Source organism: Heptranchias perlo, chromosome 14 (assembly GCF_035084215.1).
Source record: "Heptranchias perlo isolate sHepPer1 chromosome 14, sHepPer1.hap1, whole genome shotgun sequence".
In the NCBI taxonomy this organism is placed as follows: Eukaryota; Metazoa; Chordata; class Chondrichthyes; order Hexanchiformes; family Hexanchidae; genus Heptranchias; species Heptranchias perlo.
In genome coordinates, this window is record NC_090338.1 from 46,287,680 (window position 1) to 46,306,248 (window position 18,569).

An 18,569-nucleotide genomic window follows, 5' to 3' on the forward strand; every position below is an offset into this window, starting at 1 on the left:
TATTTTTTTTTAAGTGGAGTGAAAGATGCTAGGAGCAGAGGCCAAAATTATGCTTTTGTTACTGAATAGCACATCAAGATTTTTTTCCCCCTCCTTTAATCAAGCATATTGGTACCAATTGTAGCACCTCCACCTGAGACTACTTAACTCAGCACAAACAAGGGATGAACTAGTCTGTTCTGGTCTATGTAGCTTAGCTGGTCACAGCCACTGGAATGATTGCATTTTAAGCAGGTGGCTAATTCAAATTTGGCATTTTTTTTCATCCTCAACTTGGCAAATAGCTTGGTTACTAAGGTTGAACATTACCAAAGTCTATTTAAAATGAAAGTTGCTGACAAACTAAGTTTGTTCATAAGATGCGCCACTCAAGGTAGAGATGGGTGTTACAGAAAAAAGTCTTTCCTATTTACAGCCAACTTGACAAGTCATGTTAAGCACATACTTTCACCCCAATTCAAAACATGTCCACCAGATCTTTACATTTTTATACCAGCTCGACCACATTTTCAATTTCCAGTTTTAATTGAAAGGTACAAGCCAGAGAAATCCCGTAGCACTTTCACTTATTTCATAAGCAAATCAAGATTCCTCCCTCTCCCTATCGACATATACATCAAGGAAATTGTACAAGTGCAAGTATTTAGAAGTGCTATAATTTTAAAGAGATCACATTGCTGTTTGTGGGACCTTGCTGTGTGCAAATTCGCTGCCACGATTCCTACATTACAACATGCACATCATTGGCTGTAAAGCAGTTTAGGATGTCTTGAGGTCATGAAAGGACTTATATAAATGCAAGTTCTTTCTTTAAATAGGGCGATACTTCTTACCTTGCAGGGCTTTCAATTTACACATGGGCAGGCTGATCATACTGCAGCCAAATACATTTGCCAGTGATATAGTGCCAAGACATTAGCAAATGTATCACTCCAGTTGACCTGGAGGATTAAAGGACGCATCCCTTAATATGAAGTATATATTAATACATGCTGCTCATAAGACCAAGTAATTATATATTAGTGTATATCAACCTTTTCAAAAGCAGTTTCAAAACATGAACATAACCTGTTTTCTTTGCTGCAGAACCACATTTTAATGCCAAATGTTACAAAAAGGTCTTGCATTGTATGCTGGTCCATTTTACTTAAGTTGCTATGGAGAAGTTCTCAAGTCAAGCATTACATTTCTACCTTTTGTTTGCTATCCACTATTGTTTTTCTACATATTTTATAAAGAAATGCAAAATTATCCAGCTTACCTGTCTGCTAGGTTGACACACCTACCAATTGAATTCCACAATGAGATTTAGGTATCAAGACTGTGCAAATGACACAGTTATTAACGGAGACTAGTTCTGTTCTGCATCACAAATTCGCTTTAAAACCAAAATCTTCTAACCTTGAATTAGAACAGTAGAAAACCATTTTAGTTCACAAGTTAAAAAAAAACTGGTCAGGGCTGCTCACTTTGCTAACCATGTTTTCCATTTCTGGAGGACCATTTTGCAATATAGCATGCTAAGCAAAGCTCTTGACCCACAGTAAGACTACCTTGTGCTGGCAGAGCAAAGACAGAACTCCTTTGCTTTCTTGCCTGCTCTTCTGGTGGGACGCTATGTGTAGCAGAGACCTTAGGCCTTAAATTGCTGGTAATCAGAGACCAGGTCTATTGCCCACCTTGGGTTGGAATCTTCAGTCTTCAATTCCAGCCCAGGGAGCAGGAAAAAGGGAAGAGTCTTCCACCCCTCTCCCTCCAACATCAAGGGCGCATGTCCAGAGTTTTTGGTCTACTTCAAATTCCTCTGCTTACACCCCCATTGGGCCCAACAAAACTCAATAAAAATTAGCAAGAGTGCCATACAAAGCCTAATAAAGCCAGAGTACTGCAAAGAGAATTAATCAATCCCAGAAGGGACCGATTGACATGGAGAGATAATGTGCTGCCTCGAGTACTTCCTCTTCTGCCCTCTCTAGGCTTCAGGTTTGCCCTTGGTGCAGCACTGCTCTAAATTTCCTGGCACATTAAGGCAAATGCTGCTGATGTGCCCACATGTGTATTGGCCACCCACTCAGTGTTTCAATGGCCCCATCCCTGCAATTTGGGCCAGGATCCGCATCAGGATCCAATGGCAGACAGGAGTTTCGCTCTGCCACACTTCCACTGACGATGCACTCAATTTTGGACCTTGAGTGAAAAAAATAAACTTACTTCAATGTGGATTATATATTTTTTTTAAAACCCTAAAGATCTCAAAATTATAATACACAGCTGTGGGCATTTTTCACACCAAAGTAGGACTTCAGATGAGCAATTGCTCACTTTGGACAGTAGTTTAAGGGCTGGTGCATTACTGCTAAACAGTTCAAGGGCAAAATTTCGGTTTCTTAATGCCACACGTCAATATTTGCTTGCTACCACACCTAGTCCAGATATAGTTACTGATAAAGAGACACAAGTTAGTAATCCTAGTTGTTTAAATTGCTCTGCTCTTAACCTACTAAATATGTTGCAATTTGTATCTTACGTAATTCAAAGTTGCCAAAGCATTTAATAGGTTCAAAATGGTTCCTTTGATGTGATAAGTTTCCTGGTAGTTTCCAAAGAATTTGCATAAAATGCAAAAAGTGTACCAGTGGTTGAAGACGAACCTAGTCTTGCTAGATTCTGCAAAATGAAAAATAATTTAGCTCAATGCCAAAATGCTCCAATGAATTGCCAGCTAATTTTCAACCTGCTCATTTTATATCAATAGAAATGTAATTATTAATTTAAAACTAGTTAATTCCATATATAAAAAACAAAACTGGCTTGCAGCTGTATCAAAATTGTTAAGACACAATAAAACTTGAGCCAAAATCAAACTAGAACACAGTTGCACCCGACAACTGTTTTTAAACTTTTGAGGAATTCCTGATAAATACTGACACTTCTGGAAGTACCTTTCTCTAACTTCTGAAAAAAAAGTGCCAGCTATTAACAATAGTATAAAACATTGGTATACAGCAACAAAAATAACATTCAAGTCAATCAATGTGGAGAAGTACAGAAAAAGAGTATGTAATTTGAGACACTGTTCATGGTGAATGGCATGCCTGATCCCAGATGCAAAGTAGTTTGATGACCTTGAGGGCCCCTGGAATAATGGTGCAGACCCTCAGGGTAGGTCGAGCAAAGTTTGAAAACCAATGCCCGACATAACTACCAGCTATAGTCCAGAGTATTAAACACATTTTACATTCCCAAGCGAAAAAAAACATTTCAGCTTGCATTCTCAAACATTCCTTTCAATTTTGTGAATATCAATTGCTGCCTTTTGAACAAGCTATATAAAAAGAGGTTTTGTCTGTAACTCAGGTAAATATTTATTCTGCACATTTATTTAAAAAAGCACTTACCATCTGAAAATCTTAAAATATCTGCATTCCAAAATGTAATACCTTTAACAAAGTTTTAACTAATTGTCACAAGCAACTACGCAATTACGTAGTTAAAGTCACAACATTCTGATGAAATGACCAGATAAAAACTTAGAACTGTACACCAATTCCTTGAATTACAGTACAGAAAAAACTAATTATTCTGCTTCAACAAATCAATCTGGCATTTTGATCAGGATTGCTTTTTATAATATTTGGATTACTAAAATTTGTGAATAATATTTTAATTTGCTGGACAGTTCCTTCTTGTAATCTGGTTTGATTCCAGTATGGATGCGTATTCCTCCCTTTGGGATCATTTTCAGAACAACTGTAGATGTAGGACGAGAAACCCATTTATAAACAAGTGCAGATTTTCATTAAGGAATTTGAGCATTTTAAAATTTCAAAATAAAAACACTTTTCTTCAACGACAGATGAGAGTAAAGGAATAGGGATCATCGAGGCAGATTCTCAGTTAAAAAATATTTCAATATGTCTATTACAACCTTAATCATTCAGAATATTTTAGTAGGCACATGTTTCAAGAAATGTAAAAATGCATAATATTTATAAATGCAACTTAGTAGATTCCTCTCTTCACATGAATCCTAAGCTCATCTGTAATGCCGTTGCTGAAAACTACAGGGTAAGGCTTTGTGATGGTAAAGTTAGAACACTTTGCGATTGAAACCTGCAGTCCTTCTGAATAATAATTTCCATAAATTTAAATGAAAACCAATATTGTCAAGCAGTAATAAACCATATACTTCGCTACCACCAGTACAAGTTGCTAGCATGGCAAACAGCATACTTACTGAAACAACTCAACGTTGGTATGTGAAACTATGACAAGACATGTTTTTGAAATGTTTATCTGGTACTTTTTTTTGTTTTTGCCAGAACCACATACCCAGCTGGTCATAAGCCAATATTCAACAGACCAACAATTTTATCAACATGTACAGGTTAATATCTGAATTCTTTCATGTTAATTCAAAACAATTTGTATTTTATTTCAGAACTTTCAAATAGATGCAACAGAAGTAATACAGCTGTACTACACTTCAAAAATTGCATGCTGATTGGCAAACACGTTACTGTCCCACCTCTGGATGTCACAATATCCCAGTATATACAGATATGATATATAAAACCCATATAATTGTACTCTCATTCTGAAAAACAATAAAAAGAACTAGAGTAGATCAAACAAAAATGATTAAGAAAGCAGCTCAGTCTTTCAACAGGGAATATGATTGATATTTGGCAGTGTCACTTAGATATTCAATACTTCTAACAATTTACTGCACTGTCAAAAGACAAAATCACAGTATCCTTATCCAGCTATCATTTTGCATCAGGATTTTTTTTAAAAATATTCAATTACTAAATTTTCAGCTTCCCTCAAAATGTCTTGACATTGGGTCTCTCATAGCTTTTTGTTGGAGGATATAAGAGAAAGAGAGGCAGCAAGCAACATACCTGCATTAAAATGCATCTTAACACAAACTCGAAACTGTTTGGCTTTGAATGCATAAGCCTGCATAGGGTTTACAATTCTTTCCATACTTTGAATGACAAAGCAATTAATGGTTCCAGCAGCAAGCATCAGTTTAGAATGTCAAATACCTTCCGATCCCAACAGCCAACCTGGAGTCAAACTTATTTAAGACATGCACTTAACTTTCTGTATGCACCACTCAGTTGTAGCCAAACATCAAAATAGGCACATTTTAAGCTAGTCATTGCTTTTTAAATATTTACACTACACCCCAGCCTAGAAAAAAAAATGAATATTTTAAAAGTTTTGGTCAGGATTGGGAATAAACAAGACTCCAACATGAGAATGTGCATCCAGAACAATTGCAAAGCATATTTGAACATATAATAAAATCATCCAGTTTAAAAAAAGCTAATAGGTCACAAATTGTTGAATGGGGAAAGAAACGATCAGGGTAGTACTATCTCTTCAGAAATACTACTGTTCATTTTTACAGCAGAAAATAGCCACCCATCAAGTTTCTTTGACATTTTAGTAAAAGTATGACTTTTATAGCAAGCAGAGACCATTGAGAAAGGTACCCCTTCCCTGATAGGTCGCTCCAGTCATGTCATTAACAGGGAGCATCCTGGAGTTGCTCCCTATAAAACACGTGGTGTATTACTTCAAACTAGACGGAGTTACATTTAAGGTACATGGATTTTGGAGCAGTTCACAGGCTGTTTTGAAGTCCTATTCTCCCGAGCAGTTTGCTACGGAGCTGCCAGTTGGTGACAGTACTGGAGCAGGGACAAACCACACTCAAGGGTCTCCATGCTACCAATAACTAAAACCTGAAAGAAATTTATCAGTCATATTTTCTTCCACAAAAAGCCTGTACAATTAATAAAAGTACTCTAACCCTTCTTCCTTCCCATATCTGCTCTCAAAATTATTGGGGGGGGAATAAGGTTACTGTACCTTTTGGTAAACTGTACAGGAAACCAAATGAATTCAAATTAAAGTAATTGGATTCTATGCATAAAATTTTACATTAGAAATATGAATCTTACACCTTTGACTGTACCTTGCACATGAATTGGCAAAAATTAAGACTGGTCAGGTGGTTCCGACAAGTAATTTTTTAATTTATTCTTACATGCTAAAAAGGAATAAATTACACTGTTAAAGTACTTCCAGCAATAAAAGATTTCAGCTGGGCCAGATTCACAGCCAGCAACAGTTGCCATTTCTGCACTGTACACCTCGGCTGCAAAACATCAGTTAATTTTCATTTTACAAGATCAAAAGAAAAGTAAAAAACCTCCAACACGCTTTTCAAATTTCAAAGAAACTTCAAAGTTCAGCCACTGTTGAGTATACAATGACATTTGCTTCGTAGCTGCAGAGGCTCCACCTTGGATACATATTCTTTCTATAACTGATCAATTCACTGCAGCAAGAACAAAGCTAATGCCCCCCAAAAAAATTTACAAAATAACCACTGTATTAAAAAAGGAGAAAGGTACATCAGTCTACAAATCTAAAGCTATCTCTGTGAAGAAATGCAACATTTTTAAATGAACTGGCTTTTGAAAGTTTACTGATTTTTAAAAAAAAGTGAAAGTTGAGGGGAAGTTGCATTGCAAACAGGGAAGTTCAGCACAGCAATATAAAATAACCCTATTCTTTTACAAGAACTGTGTTTTCTTATTCAATTAACATGTAAACAAAAAAGCTTGACGTTCAGAAAACACTGTAAATCTCAGGTCAGAGTAGATGTGTACAGTGATTACAATGCTATCTAAGCAATTTACATACAAGTTCAGTCTTAAGTTGTTAGCTAAGCTTGCGATGACTAAGCTTTTCATTTAACCAAGTACAATATACTTAATGCAGAGTTCTAGGTTTATCTAGTAGTCACTACTTTTGTCATTTCTTCACATTAGATGCCACTCTAGCATAAGACAGCAGGCAGAGTCCTTCCAACAGAAAACATGGATTCTTTGGTTGCTATTGGTTTACTACTGGCTGCAGGTGCTTTAATAGAGAAATCCCAGCCTATAAGATATTTACCATTTTCCATTAGACAAGAGGAGATTTGGAACCCAATACAAGGGAAAAGATAGGCAATGCATTGCACCTTTCAAGTACAAGTTTGGGCTGAAATTCAGAGACTGCTAACGGAACAGCTTCCATGTGCCACTTAAACATCATTTAACTTCCAAGCAGTGCAGAAACAAAAAAAAAAGAAAAAATTGGCAAATGCACAATGTTAATTTTCTCTCCATTGTGTCAACCACTTTCTTACATCCCATTTATTGAATAAAGAAAACTGAACACCAGCAAGTCTGCTTCAGTTGCTCTATTTTGAAAGATGAAATTGCGCTTTTCCAGGAATTAGTTTGATTAAAGGCTGCTACAGTTGCAGGTACAGTTTGTATATGCTCTTCCCACAGAGTCAGCTGTATCCAGTAGAGTTTAATTCATCAGTTAAATGGTTGTCCACTGAACGGCATGTACATATGAAACAAAAATCAGAAGGGGAGTGACAAAAGGCAACCTGCTCTCATGCTGCTCTGCTCCTTTGTTTCAACCTTGAGATCAGAACCCTGTTGAAGACAAAAGGATTAGTCATTAAACGATCTGCACATTTTATTCATTGTATAACATATGGCATGAATCTTTTGACTGCGGAAGCACTTCAGCAATAGAAAATGTTTCTATATATTGACAGACTGTATAGTACTACTTCTCATCATACGTATGGAAAAAGTCAGCAACATTAGACTTTCCACAATGTGTATATGAAGTACACCAATTCCCTTTCATGCCATTCATTAGCGAACAAATAATTTTGTAGATTTTTATACTTCATGAGTGAAGGCTTCACTAAGGCATGCTACTCCACACAAGTTTCTGTATAAAAACATTAATGATTGTTTTGGCACAAGATGAAGCAGAGTGCTAAAATAGTTTCTATGAAAACCCTATACTTTCAGCATTCCAACAGTTGATTGAAACGAATACACCAGGCAGTAAAATGCCACACATTGAAAGGTGAGTAGGCTGCACCAACAGCCAAAAAAAATTGTCAATATACCAAAGCTAATACTAATACCTACTTATAGCACTGCTATTTTGTGATCTAAAGTTTTTGAAAAGGACATGCTCAGAAGTCATTTTAAAATATTCTGTATTCTAAACCTTTGTATTACCTGCCAACGTCAAAGTTGCTACAAAAAATCACCTGAAATTATACAGTAACAATGCTTCCCCAATGGATCTTTAGACACTTGCTGCCAGTATAACCTATAATTTTGCAGCAACTATAGGTTATACAAATCACAGCCACGTCTTACAATCTCAAAACTTGACCAATTTGAAGTTTTCGCAAACAACTCTTGTGGCATGTCTATCAAGTGAGAAGTGGCAAATGAAAATCTGTGCATGCTTATCCAGCAGAAAATTGCACAATATTAATATCCACAATCCTTACCAGCTTGCTCAGGTAAGGCAACCCCCAATTAGTCAATTGTGGTTGAATGCTGGGACTCAGACCTTTGTCCAGAGCTAGACACTGGTCTAGAAAAACTTAGGTACCAGTCTAGAACAAGACCTTAAACAACTTCACAGACAATAGCAATATTCTCAAAAGGAACATTGTTCCTAGGCAATTTTTATTTGTATGATAAAGACTGAAGGAATTTTTTCCCTGACCAATTTTACACATTACTGGTTTACTACAACAGAACCAAATGAACATTTAGAGAGACAGTTAAAACACTGCAGGATAGCCAAGAAACCAGTTTCACTTCCTTCTTTTGGGCTAAAATAGTTGATCTATTTGACCAAGAAAAAATGTCAAAACTAAATTCCCTTGTGCAAATTATATTCATTCCCAGTTAACCATAATGCTGTAATCTTTAAATCAGTGTACTGAGCAATGGCCTACATTCAGTCTTTCAACAGCTCCATATCACTAACTGCTGGATAGGAGTCAGACTGGAATAAGAGGTCAATGACTATTAAGTTAGAATTTTAAAAAAAGGATACTTGTCGAAGAACACACTGCTGTCTTCTTGGACACAAATCCAGTTAGCAAGTGCACCACTCAAAATGCACCCAGCTTTGCAGCTTGTGTGCATGTGATCCACTACGATACTGAATAGTAACCAGAAGTGTCTGCTCATGTTCTAGACAGAAACTCTCTTCCAAACAAAAACAATGTTTAATTATGAAGTAGATTCAAGTGCCATTTGCCTCTGAAAACTGATGTGCATTTATCCATTAAAGCACTGGGACAACTGGTAGGTCTTTAGCTTTCAGTGCAACATTTGAAAATACTGAGTAATAAGACTTTGGGATAGCTTTATTACCACAGTATTAACCTTAAAAGAAAAAAAGTTTCCTCTACTTGCTGTCATTCTTTTTTTCTGTCCATTCTACCTTTATAAACATTAAGCTGTTGCTACCTTAACCTCAATCACCTGTGTTTTCTCTTTGCTTCACTATCAATTTTTGATGTGGGAATAAGGTTTTTTCCTCTAAAAGATCAGTTTTCTAGTTAATTGAAAGCTCAAGACTGACTGTCCCCTCTCAAAACAGGTTAAACAGACATGAAAAACACCTCCAAATTCAAAAGGATTGCTAGTTATTTACATTGCTTAATTGAAACTATTGGACAATTAAAATTGTTTTTAAGCAACTTTGAATTATCATTGGCTGTATTCAAAGGGGAGAGTTCCTCCCTCCATCAACACTTCAGCAGAGGTTGGGTTGGACAAAGAGTGAACTTCTAACAGAGTGAATTGCTAACAGTGAGGGATTTTCAACTAGGAATTTGGTGAGTGTGGGAATTAGGTGCAGAGGGGGAAGGAAGTGCTAAGTGGTTTAAACCAAGGGATTATAAACTAATCAACTTTTAAAACTTAGATTTAAAAAAAGACTAAGTAATCAAGAATTATTTTGAAATCAAGCTAAATCCATTTACTAAATGTAATCTAGATCTCAAGCGATTCTATTAGTCCTAGAAATAAACTGAAATAAATAAAAGTAGAAATGGCAGTACAGGCTGTGTGTCAGGACTGTACTACGTGGGAGTGCGTGGACAGCGAGTCTGTCCTGGATTGCCACGTCTGCAGTAAATGCCTCTGGCTTGAGACACTCCAGCTCAGAGTCTTTGAACTGGAGTGCGAAATTGAAACATTCCCACACAAGGGAGGGGAAGGAATATGGAGATAGTTTTCTCCAGGGTGCAGTCACACCTCAGAGGAAAGCACAGGTGCAGGAAGGGGAGAGTGTGACTGTTAGTCAGCAGGGTAGTGGGAACTTAGGAGAGGTAGAGGAGGTCCCGCAGGTTGTAGTCATAGGGGATTCTATAATCAGGGCGATAGATAGCATCCTCTGCGGTCAGGACCAAGTGCAGGAGGGTGTGTTGCCTACTTGGTGTAAGGGTAATGGACGTCTGAGTGACTGGAGAGGATCTTGGAAAGGGAGGGGGAAGGATCCAGTTGTCCTGGTCCATATCAGCACCAATGACAAAGAACAAGAAGGAGGTCGTCCTGTTAAGGGAATATCAGAAGCTAAGAATTAAATTAAGCAGAACCTCACGCGAGGTAATCTTAGGATTACTACCGGAGCCACGTACCAACTGGCATATGGATAGGCACATCAGAAAGGTGAATGTGAGAAAGACTGGTTCTATTTCATGGGACACTGGCCCAGTACTGGGACAGGAAGGAGCTGTACCAAAGGTCAGGCCAGGGTAAGGAATAAAGATAAGTCAATGAATGTACATAACATCCAAAATAAAAAGGAAACTGGCAGCGATAAACCCGTAGCAAGGAACCAGATTTAGTAGGGATAACTGATACATGGCTTCATAAAGAACAGGGCTGGCAACTAAATATTGCAAGTTATAACTATCAGAAAGGATTGGGGAGGACAGCGGTAGTTTGAGGGGGGGGGGGGGGGGGGGGGGGGAAAGAGGAGGAGGTTGAAGTAGCTATACTAATCAGAAATAACAATGGCAGTATAAAAAAGGGACATAAAAGGATAGAAACAGAATCCATATAGATTGAAAACGGTAAGGGATCGATCATGCTGTCAGAGGTATACGACAGACCAGCTAATAGTGGAATGGAGGTGGAGGAAGAAATATGTAAGCAAATGTGAAATGAGTAATGGACATAGAATAATCAGAGGAGATTTTAAATAATCCCAAATAAACTGGCAAGAGGTAGGTAAAGGAGTACAGGGAATGGAGTTTTTGCAGTGTGCGCAGGAATCCTCTTATCCGGTATGTAAAAAGCCCGAGAGGAAGCACTGGAAATGAAACAGAACAGATAAATAGAACAGTGGGAAACATTTAAAACAGTGTCCAGGAGAAATATATCCCACTAAAAACAAACTAGCCAGTAATGACACCATAGATTTAATAAAGAAATAAGGGAAAAATTGAAACTAAAGAAAATGACATACATTAAGTACAATGACAACAAAAGAAAGATCAAAAAAGACTGACATTTAAGATAGAAAGGGGGAGATAATTCATAAACTAATCAAACTTGGAGGGGAAACTTGCATTGCATCCGTGCATACTGAAAGTTTGGGAAGAGATAGCAGAGGCACTATTATATATCAAAATTCATTAGAAAAGGGAATAGTGCCAGAGGATTGGTGGACAGCTAATGTGATTCCTACATTAAAAAAGGGAGATAGAACCAGTCCAGGGAACTATGGACCAAATAGCTTAACGTCAATGGTAGGAAAAATAATGGAATCCTTATTCAAAGATGGCTGCAGCAGGAATAATTTGTAATGTCATAATTCCAGCGATTTCATGATCGCCATTTAGTTCAGAAAGATGATTTACTATTTTGTGCTCGTACTCAGTTTTGAACCCATTTGCATCTTTAATGATCATCACTTCCTTGACCATCTTACTGTTGTACTGCTGAAAGAATTTCAAAAGGCTGCGTTATTAAACTTAGCTGTTTCTGGACAGTTCTGGGAGCTTTAAGTGCACGTGCTAATGGAGAATTGTTGTAGTGACTGTTCAGTAAGTTCTAAAGTTAATGTCGAGTCTAAAAATCCAACAGCTCTATGCATGAAACATGGGATTAAGATGAATACACACTTATTCTGGGCATGTGTAGGTATACCCAGAGAAGATTCAATATTTAAGGATGCACAATTCTTCTGCATGAATCCATCTCAATGCCGTAAGGAGTATTTAAATTTGAAGTTTAGGGATTTACTTTCTGTTCAGGCATTCGCCTAACTTCTACAGTAAAAGTGGTTATAAAAAAGTGTTCACTTTTTTGAAGTCAAGTTTTAGAATCATAGAATGGTCACAGCACAGGAGGCCATTCGGCCCGTTGAGCCCGTGCCGGCTCTCTGCAAGAGCAATCCAGCTATTCCCACTTTCCCGCCCTTTCCCTGTAGCCCTGCAAATATTTTTCCTTCAAGTACTTATCCAATTCCCTTTTGAAAGCCACAATTGAATCTGCCTCCATCACCCCCTCACGCAGTGCATTCCAGATCATAACCACTCACTACGTAAATAAGTTTTTCCTCATGTCACTTTTGGTTCTTTTGCCAATTACCGTAAATCTGTGTCCTCTGGTTCTCGACCCTTCCGCCTATGGGAACAGTTTCTCTATCTATTCAGTCTAGACCCATGATTTTGAATACCTATCAAATCTCCTCTCAACCTTCTCTGCTCCAAGGAGAACAACCCCAGCTTCTCCAGTCTATCACGTAACTGAAGTCCCTTATCCCTGAAACCATTCTAGTAAATCTTTTCTGCACCCTCTCCAAAGCCCTCGCATCCTTCCTAAAGTGCAGTGCCCAGAATTGCATACAATACTCCAGTTGTGGCCAATCCAGTGTTTTATAAAGGCTCATCATAACTTTCTTGCTTTTGTACACACTGCCTCTACTTAAAGCCCAGGATCCCATATGCTTTTTTATCCGCTTTCTCAACCTGCCCCCTTCAGCGATTTGTGCACATATACCCCTAGGTGTGTCTGTTCCTGCACCCCCTTTAGAATTGTAACACGCCTCCTTGTTCTTCCTATCAAAATGTATCACTTTGTACTTCTCCGTGTTAAATTTCATCTGCCACGTCTGCCTATTCCACCAGCATGTCTATGTCCTCTTGAAGTCTATCACTATCCTCCTCGTTGTTCACTGTACTTCCAAGTTTTGTGCAATCTGCAAATTTTGAAATTGTGTCCTGGACACCCAAGTCCAAGTGCGAAATTCTACATTTTTCTACCCCAACAAACGTAAAATAGCATTTCTCTTAGATGTCCCTTCTATTAGGAACAGGAATAAGCCACTTAGCCACCCAAGCCTGTTTTGCCATTCAATTATAGCATGGCTGATCTATATCTCAACTCCATCTAGCTGCCGTGGTTCCATAACCTTCAATACCTTTGCCAAACAAAAAAAAAATCAAACTCAGTTTTGAAATTTTCAACTGTCCTAACCGTAACAGTTTTTTGGGGGAGGAGAATTTCAGATTTCCACGACCATTTGTGTGAAGTGCTTCCCGAATTCACCCCTGAATAGCTAATTTTAAGGTTATGCCCCCTTGTTTGGGACTTTCCCACCAGAGGAAATAGTTTCCCTCTTTTTCTCTCTATTTACCCTATCAACTTCTTTAATCATCTGATTAACAAATCCAATCTGACTTTCACTTAAGGAAAATCATGTTGGACTAACTTGACAGTTCTTTGATGAACTGACGAAGAGGGTTGCTGAGGGTAGTGCAGTTGATGTGCATATGGGCTTTCAAAAGGCATTTGATAAAGTACAACGTAATAGACTTGTTAGCAAAATTAAAGCCCACGGGATTAAAGGGACAGTGGCAGCATGATACAAAATTGGCTAAGGTACAGAAAGCTGTGATGAACAGTTGTTTTTCAGACTGGAGGGAGGTACACAGTTGTGTTCCCCAGGGATCACTATTAGAACCACTGTTCTTTTTTATATATTAATGACCTGGACTTGGGTATACAGGGTATAACTTCAACGCTTTCAGATGAGACAGAACTCTGAAATGTAGTAAACAATGTGGAGGATAGTATCAAACTTCAGGAGGACTGGTGAAATGGGCAGACACATGGCCGATGAAATTTAACAAGTGTGAAGTGATCATTTTGGTAGGAAGAATGAGAAACAATATAAACCAAATGGTAAAATTTTAAGGGGGTGCAGGAACAAAGACACCTGCCTGTGCACATACACATCTTTGAAGGTGGCAGGGCATGTTGGGAAGGCTGTTACAAAAGCATATGGAATGCTGGGCTTTATTAATAGAGGCATAGACTACAAAAGCAAGGAAGTTATGCTAAACCTTTTTAAAGCACAGGTTAGACCTCAGCTGGAGTATTGTGTTCAATTCGGGCACCACACTTTAGAAAGGATGTCAAGGCCTTAGAGGGTGCAGAAGAGATTTACTAGAATGGTACCAGGGATGAGGGGCTTCAGTTATGTGGAGACTGGAGAAGCTGGGGTTGTTCTCAAAGCAGAGAAAGTTAAGAGGAGCTTTGATAGGTGTTCTAAATCATGAATGGTTTTGATAGAGAAACTGTTTCCAGTGACAGAAGGGTCAGTAACCAGAGGACACAGATTTAAGGTGATTGGTAAAAGAATCGGAGGAGACACGAGGAAACTTTTTTTTTAAAAACGTAGTGAATTGTTATGATTTGGAATGCACTTCCTGAAAGTGTGGTACAAGCAGAATCAATAACAACTTTCAAAAGGGAATTGGATAAATACTTGAAGGGAAAAAATATACAGGCCTATGGGACAAGAGCAGGGGAGTGGGACTTTTTCAAAGAGCCGGCACGAGCACGATAGGCCAAAATGGCCTCTTTCTGCACTTTAACATACTACAATACCTCAATTGGATCACCTCTTAATCTTCTACACTCAAGGGCACTATACTTTCTCTAAATATAAAGATACAGGCCTTCAACAAATTACAGTTTTAACAATTATACTTTTCCAGATAACCACAGGCATTCAACAATTAAGTGTTAGGCCTAGGTGAACAATTATCAGGTCTAAGTATAGGAATTGAAGCAAAGAGTCTAATGCAACAATTTAAAGAGGGGGATTTCATATATCGTACTAAAGTTACATGAGCCAAACCCCTCCCTCTCCAAACGACAATGTAAAAAATGATTGTTAGTTCAGTGGTTGAACCAAATAGATTTTTGACTATCTCCTTGATCGAACACTAACATATGCAAAATCTCTAATTATCTGCATCACTCTTAAAATTTTCTGTTTCATTTTCGTGTCACGTGGCTATTGGTTACTAACCTTTCATGTTGCTCTTGGATTTCTCAGTTTGCTTGCCTGTGGGTGTTTGGGCCTGTGGCCCTTGTCCACTAGAAGAAGCTGCTTGTTGTGCTGCCTTTTGCTTCAACATTGTCCAGTCAAAAGTATAGTCATACTGGTGATTTAAGGTTCTAAAGAAAGAAGATAGTACATATTAAATGCTATGTGATTAAATTTAAAAATGATGAGAATTCAGTCACTATTTTATGCTTCGGCCTTCGATTGCCAGGTTCAGTTAAACTCATTTTCCTGGGCCACTTCGTTTTAGTATTAGTGTATGAGTTGAAAATAAAACCAACATTAACAGTTTCAAAAAAAAGCCACACAAAACTATGGGAACAGCAATAGCAAAATAGACAATTTTATCGGAAAAATTTCAACTATCTAGTCACCCAGTCATTCTTCCTCCTCCCACCCCCATATTCCAATTATTTGTCTTTTTATTTATACAACATTTTGTTTAACTTAGCCTGGCCTTTCCAAAGCTCCTCTTTCTCTGCTTGGAAGCAATTAGGGGAATGGCAGAAGGTTACATTGAGTTTACAGCACAGAAACAAGCCATTCAGCCCAACTGGACTACGCCAGGGTTTATGCTCCACATCAGCCTCTTCCATCCATACTTTATCTAACCCTATCAGCATACCCTTATATTCTTTTCTCCCTCGTGTGCTCATCTAGCTTCCCTTTAATGCATCTATGCTATTTACCTCAACTAGTCCTTGTGGTAGCTGTTCCACATTCTTACTACTCTTTGGGTAAAGTTTCTCCTGAATTCCCGATTGGATTTATTAGCAACTATTTTATATTTATGACCTCTAGTTTTGGACTCCCCACAACAGGAAACATTTTCTCTACGTCTGCCCTATCAAACCCTTTAGTCTTCTCTTTTCTAGAGGAGAAAAAGTGCCAACCTGTTCAGCCTTTCCTGATGCTATCCTCACAGTTCTGGTATCATTCTTGCGAATCTTTTTTGCACCCTCTCCAATGCCTTTATACCCTTTCTATAACATGGAAACCAGAACTGCGTACAATACTCCAAGCGTGGTCGAACCAAGGTCCTATACAAGTTTAACATAGCTTCTCTGCTTTTCAAATCTATCCCTCTAGAAATGAACCCTATGTCTGATTTGCCTTAGTAACCTGCATTTCTACTTTTAGTGAGTTGTGTACCTGTACCCCTAGGTCCCTTTGCTCCTCTATCCCGTTTAGACTATTATCCAAGCATAAGTGGTCTCCTTATTCTTCCTACCAAAATACACCACCTCCCACTTATCTACATTGAAATTAATTTGTCAATTACACACCCATTCTGCAAGTTTATTCATGTCCTCTTGCATTTTGACACATTCTTTTGGTATTAACTACACCCTACTTGTGTTGTCTGCATATTCTGAAATTGTACTTCCAATTCCCGATTCCAAATCGTTACAGTAAATTGTAAACAGTGGTCCCAGCACTGTTCCCTATGGAACACCACTTTGCACCTTTTGCAGTCTGAGTAGCTACCTTTAACCCCATCTGTTTTCTGTTTCGTAGCCAGCTTACTATCCATTCTGCTACTTGTCCCGACTCCACACGCTATGACCTTAGTCATGAGTCTACAATGCAGTACCTTATCGAAGGCCTTTTCAAAATCCAAATGTATTACATCCACTACATTACCACTGTCTACCCTTTGTTACTTCAAAGAATTCAATATAAGGTTGGTCATGCATTACTTTCCCTTCTGAAATCCGTGCTGACTATTATAATTTTGTTTTCTAGATGTTTTTCTATTACACTTGAGTATAGATTCCATTATCTTCCCTACCACAAACGTCAAGCTAATTGGTCTATAGTTCTCTGGACTTGTCCCAACTCCCTTTTTAAATATAGCAATAAGATTGGCTGCGGCCAGTTCTCTGGCACTACTCCCTTCTCTAATGAATTGTTATATATGTAATAGTTCCTCTGCTATTTCTTCCCTAACTTTTTAATATGCATGGATGCAATCTATATGGACCAGGGATTTTATCCTCTTTGTTTGATTAGTTTATTACCTCCCCCCTTTATTTTAAATATCTATTTTTTTGATCTCTAATATCATGCCCAACTTGTTCATCTCCCTGGTAAATAATGAGGCAAAGTAACTATTCAATATTTCTGCCATTTCACTGTCATTACTTATGAGTTTATCTTGACAATCCCTTCACCACTCGGACAAGAAGGTGGCTCACCACCACCTTCTCAAGGGCAATTGGGAACAGGCAATAAATGCTGGCCTCGCAAGCAACGCCCACATCCTATGAACGAATAAAAAAAGTTCACAATAACCTCATCCAACTAGAGAACAGTGTGAATACAAGTAATAAGCAAACATCTATACCACAAAAAAGCAATGATGTCTGTAACCATGGCAGTTTCTTCCTCCCCCACCACCCCCCCAATATTTCCAGTTATCCTAGCTCCCATTTTTCATTGGAAAAAGCACTCAATCCAATGCAATCTCTAAGTATTTTATGCAATTTTCTTCCCTTCCTAATCCTTAACTTTCTCTTGTACAGCAAGCACCTTATTTGGTCACTCCAAACTACATCTCTAGCTGTAGTCACTTAATCTCCAAGTTCTCTGTCTACATACATTTAAAGACACACAGCAGATTGCATGCTGAAATAAGTATGGTGCAAGCATAGAGATTTATCATTCCTACCTAAACGATATACAGGACCCTCCATTCCAGCTCCAAATGAAATGCAACTTTTGCTCCTCGTGAAACCATCATTTTTCCCTCACATTCATAAACCTCCTGCAGCATATCGGTGGAACATAGGAAATAGGAGCTGGAGTTGGCCAATCGGCCCTTGGAGCCTGCTCCGCCATTCAATATGATCACGGCTGATCCTCTATCTCAATACCATATTTCCGCTCTCTTCCCATACCCCTTGATGCCTTGTGTGTCTAGAAATCTATCTAGCGCCTTCTTAAATATATTCAGTGACTTGGCCTCCACAGCCTCCTGTGGTAGAGAATGCCACAGGTTCACCACCCTCAGTGAAGAAATTTCTCCTCATCTCAGTCCTAAGTGTCCTACCCCGTACCCTGAAACGGTGACCCCTCAGTCCGGACCCCCCAGCAAGGGGAAACATCCTCCCTGCATCCAGTCTGTCTAGCCCTGTCAGAATTTTATACGTTTCAATGAGATCCCCTCTCATTCTTCTAAACTCGAGTGAATACAGGCAGAGTCAACCCAATCTCTCCTCATACAACAGTCCTGCCATCAGTCTGGGGAACCTTCGCTGCACTCCCTTTATGGCAAATATATCCTCTCA

At 38.4% G+C, this 18,569-nt stretch overlaps 1 protein-coding gene across 3 annotated transcripts in view; it reads right to left on the bottom strand.

Annotated features, from left to right (window-relative positions):
* Window positions 1–6,029: 6,029 nt before the first annotated feature.
* Window positions 6,030–18,569, bottom strand: part of csnk1a1 (casein kinase 1, alpha 1) — a 54,885-nt gene continuing 42,345 nt past the window's right edge. For 2 of the 3 annotated variants that reach the window (XM_067996390.1, XM_067996392.1), the window contains 2 exons: window positions 15,244–15,392; window positions 6,030–7,514 (listed from right to left, as the gene is read on the bottom strand). In XM_067996390.1, coding sequence (XP_067852491.1) covers window positions 7,507–7,514; window positions 15,244–15,392 — 157 coding nt within the window. In that variant the 3' untranslated portion in view covers window positions 6,030–7,506. Of the gene's footprint in view, window positions 7,515–15,238; window positions 15,393–18,569 lie in introns of those variants that run through there. The other variant, XM_067996391.1, reaches the window with a different exon arrangement.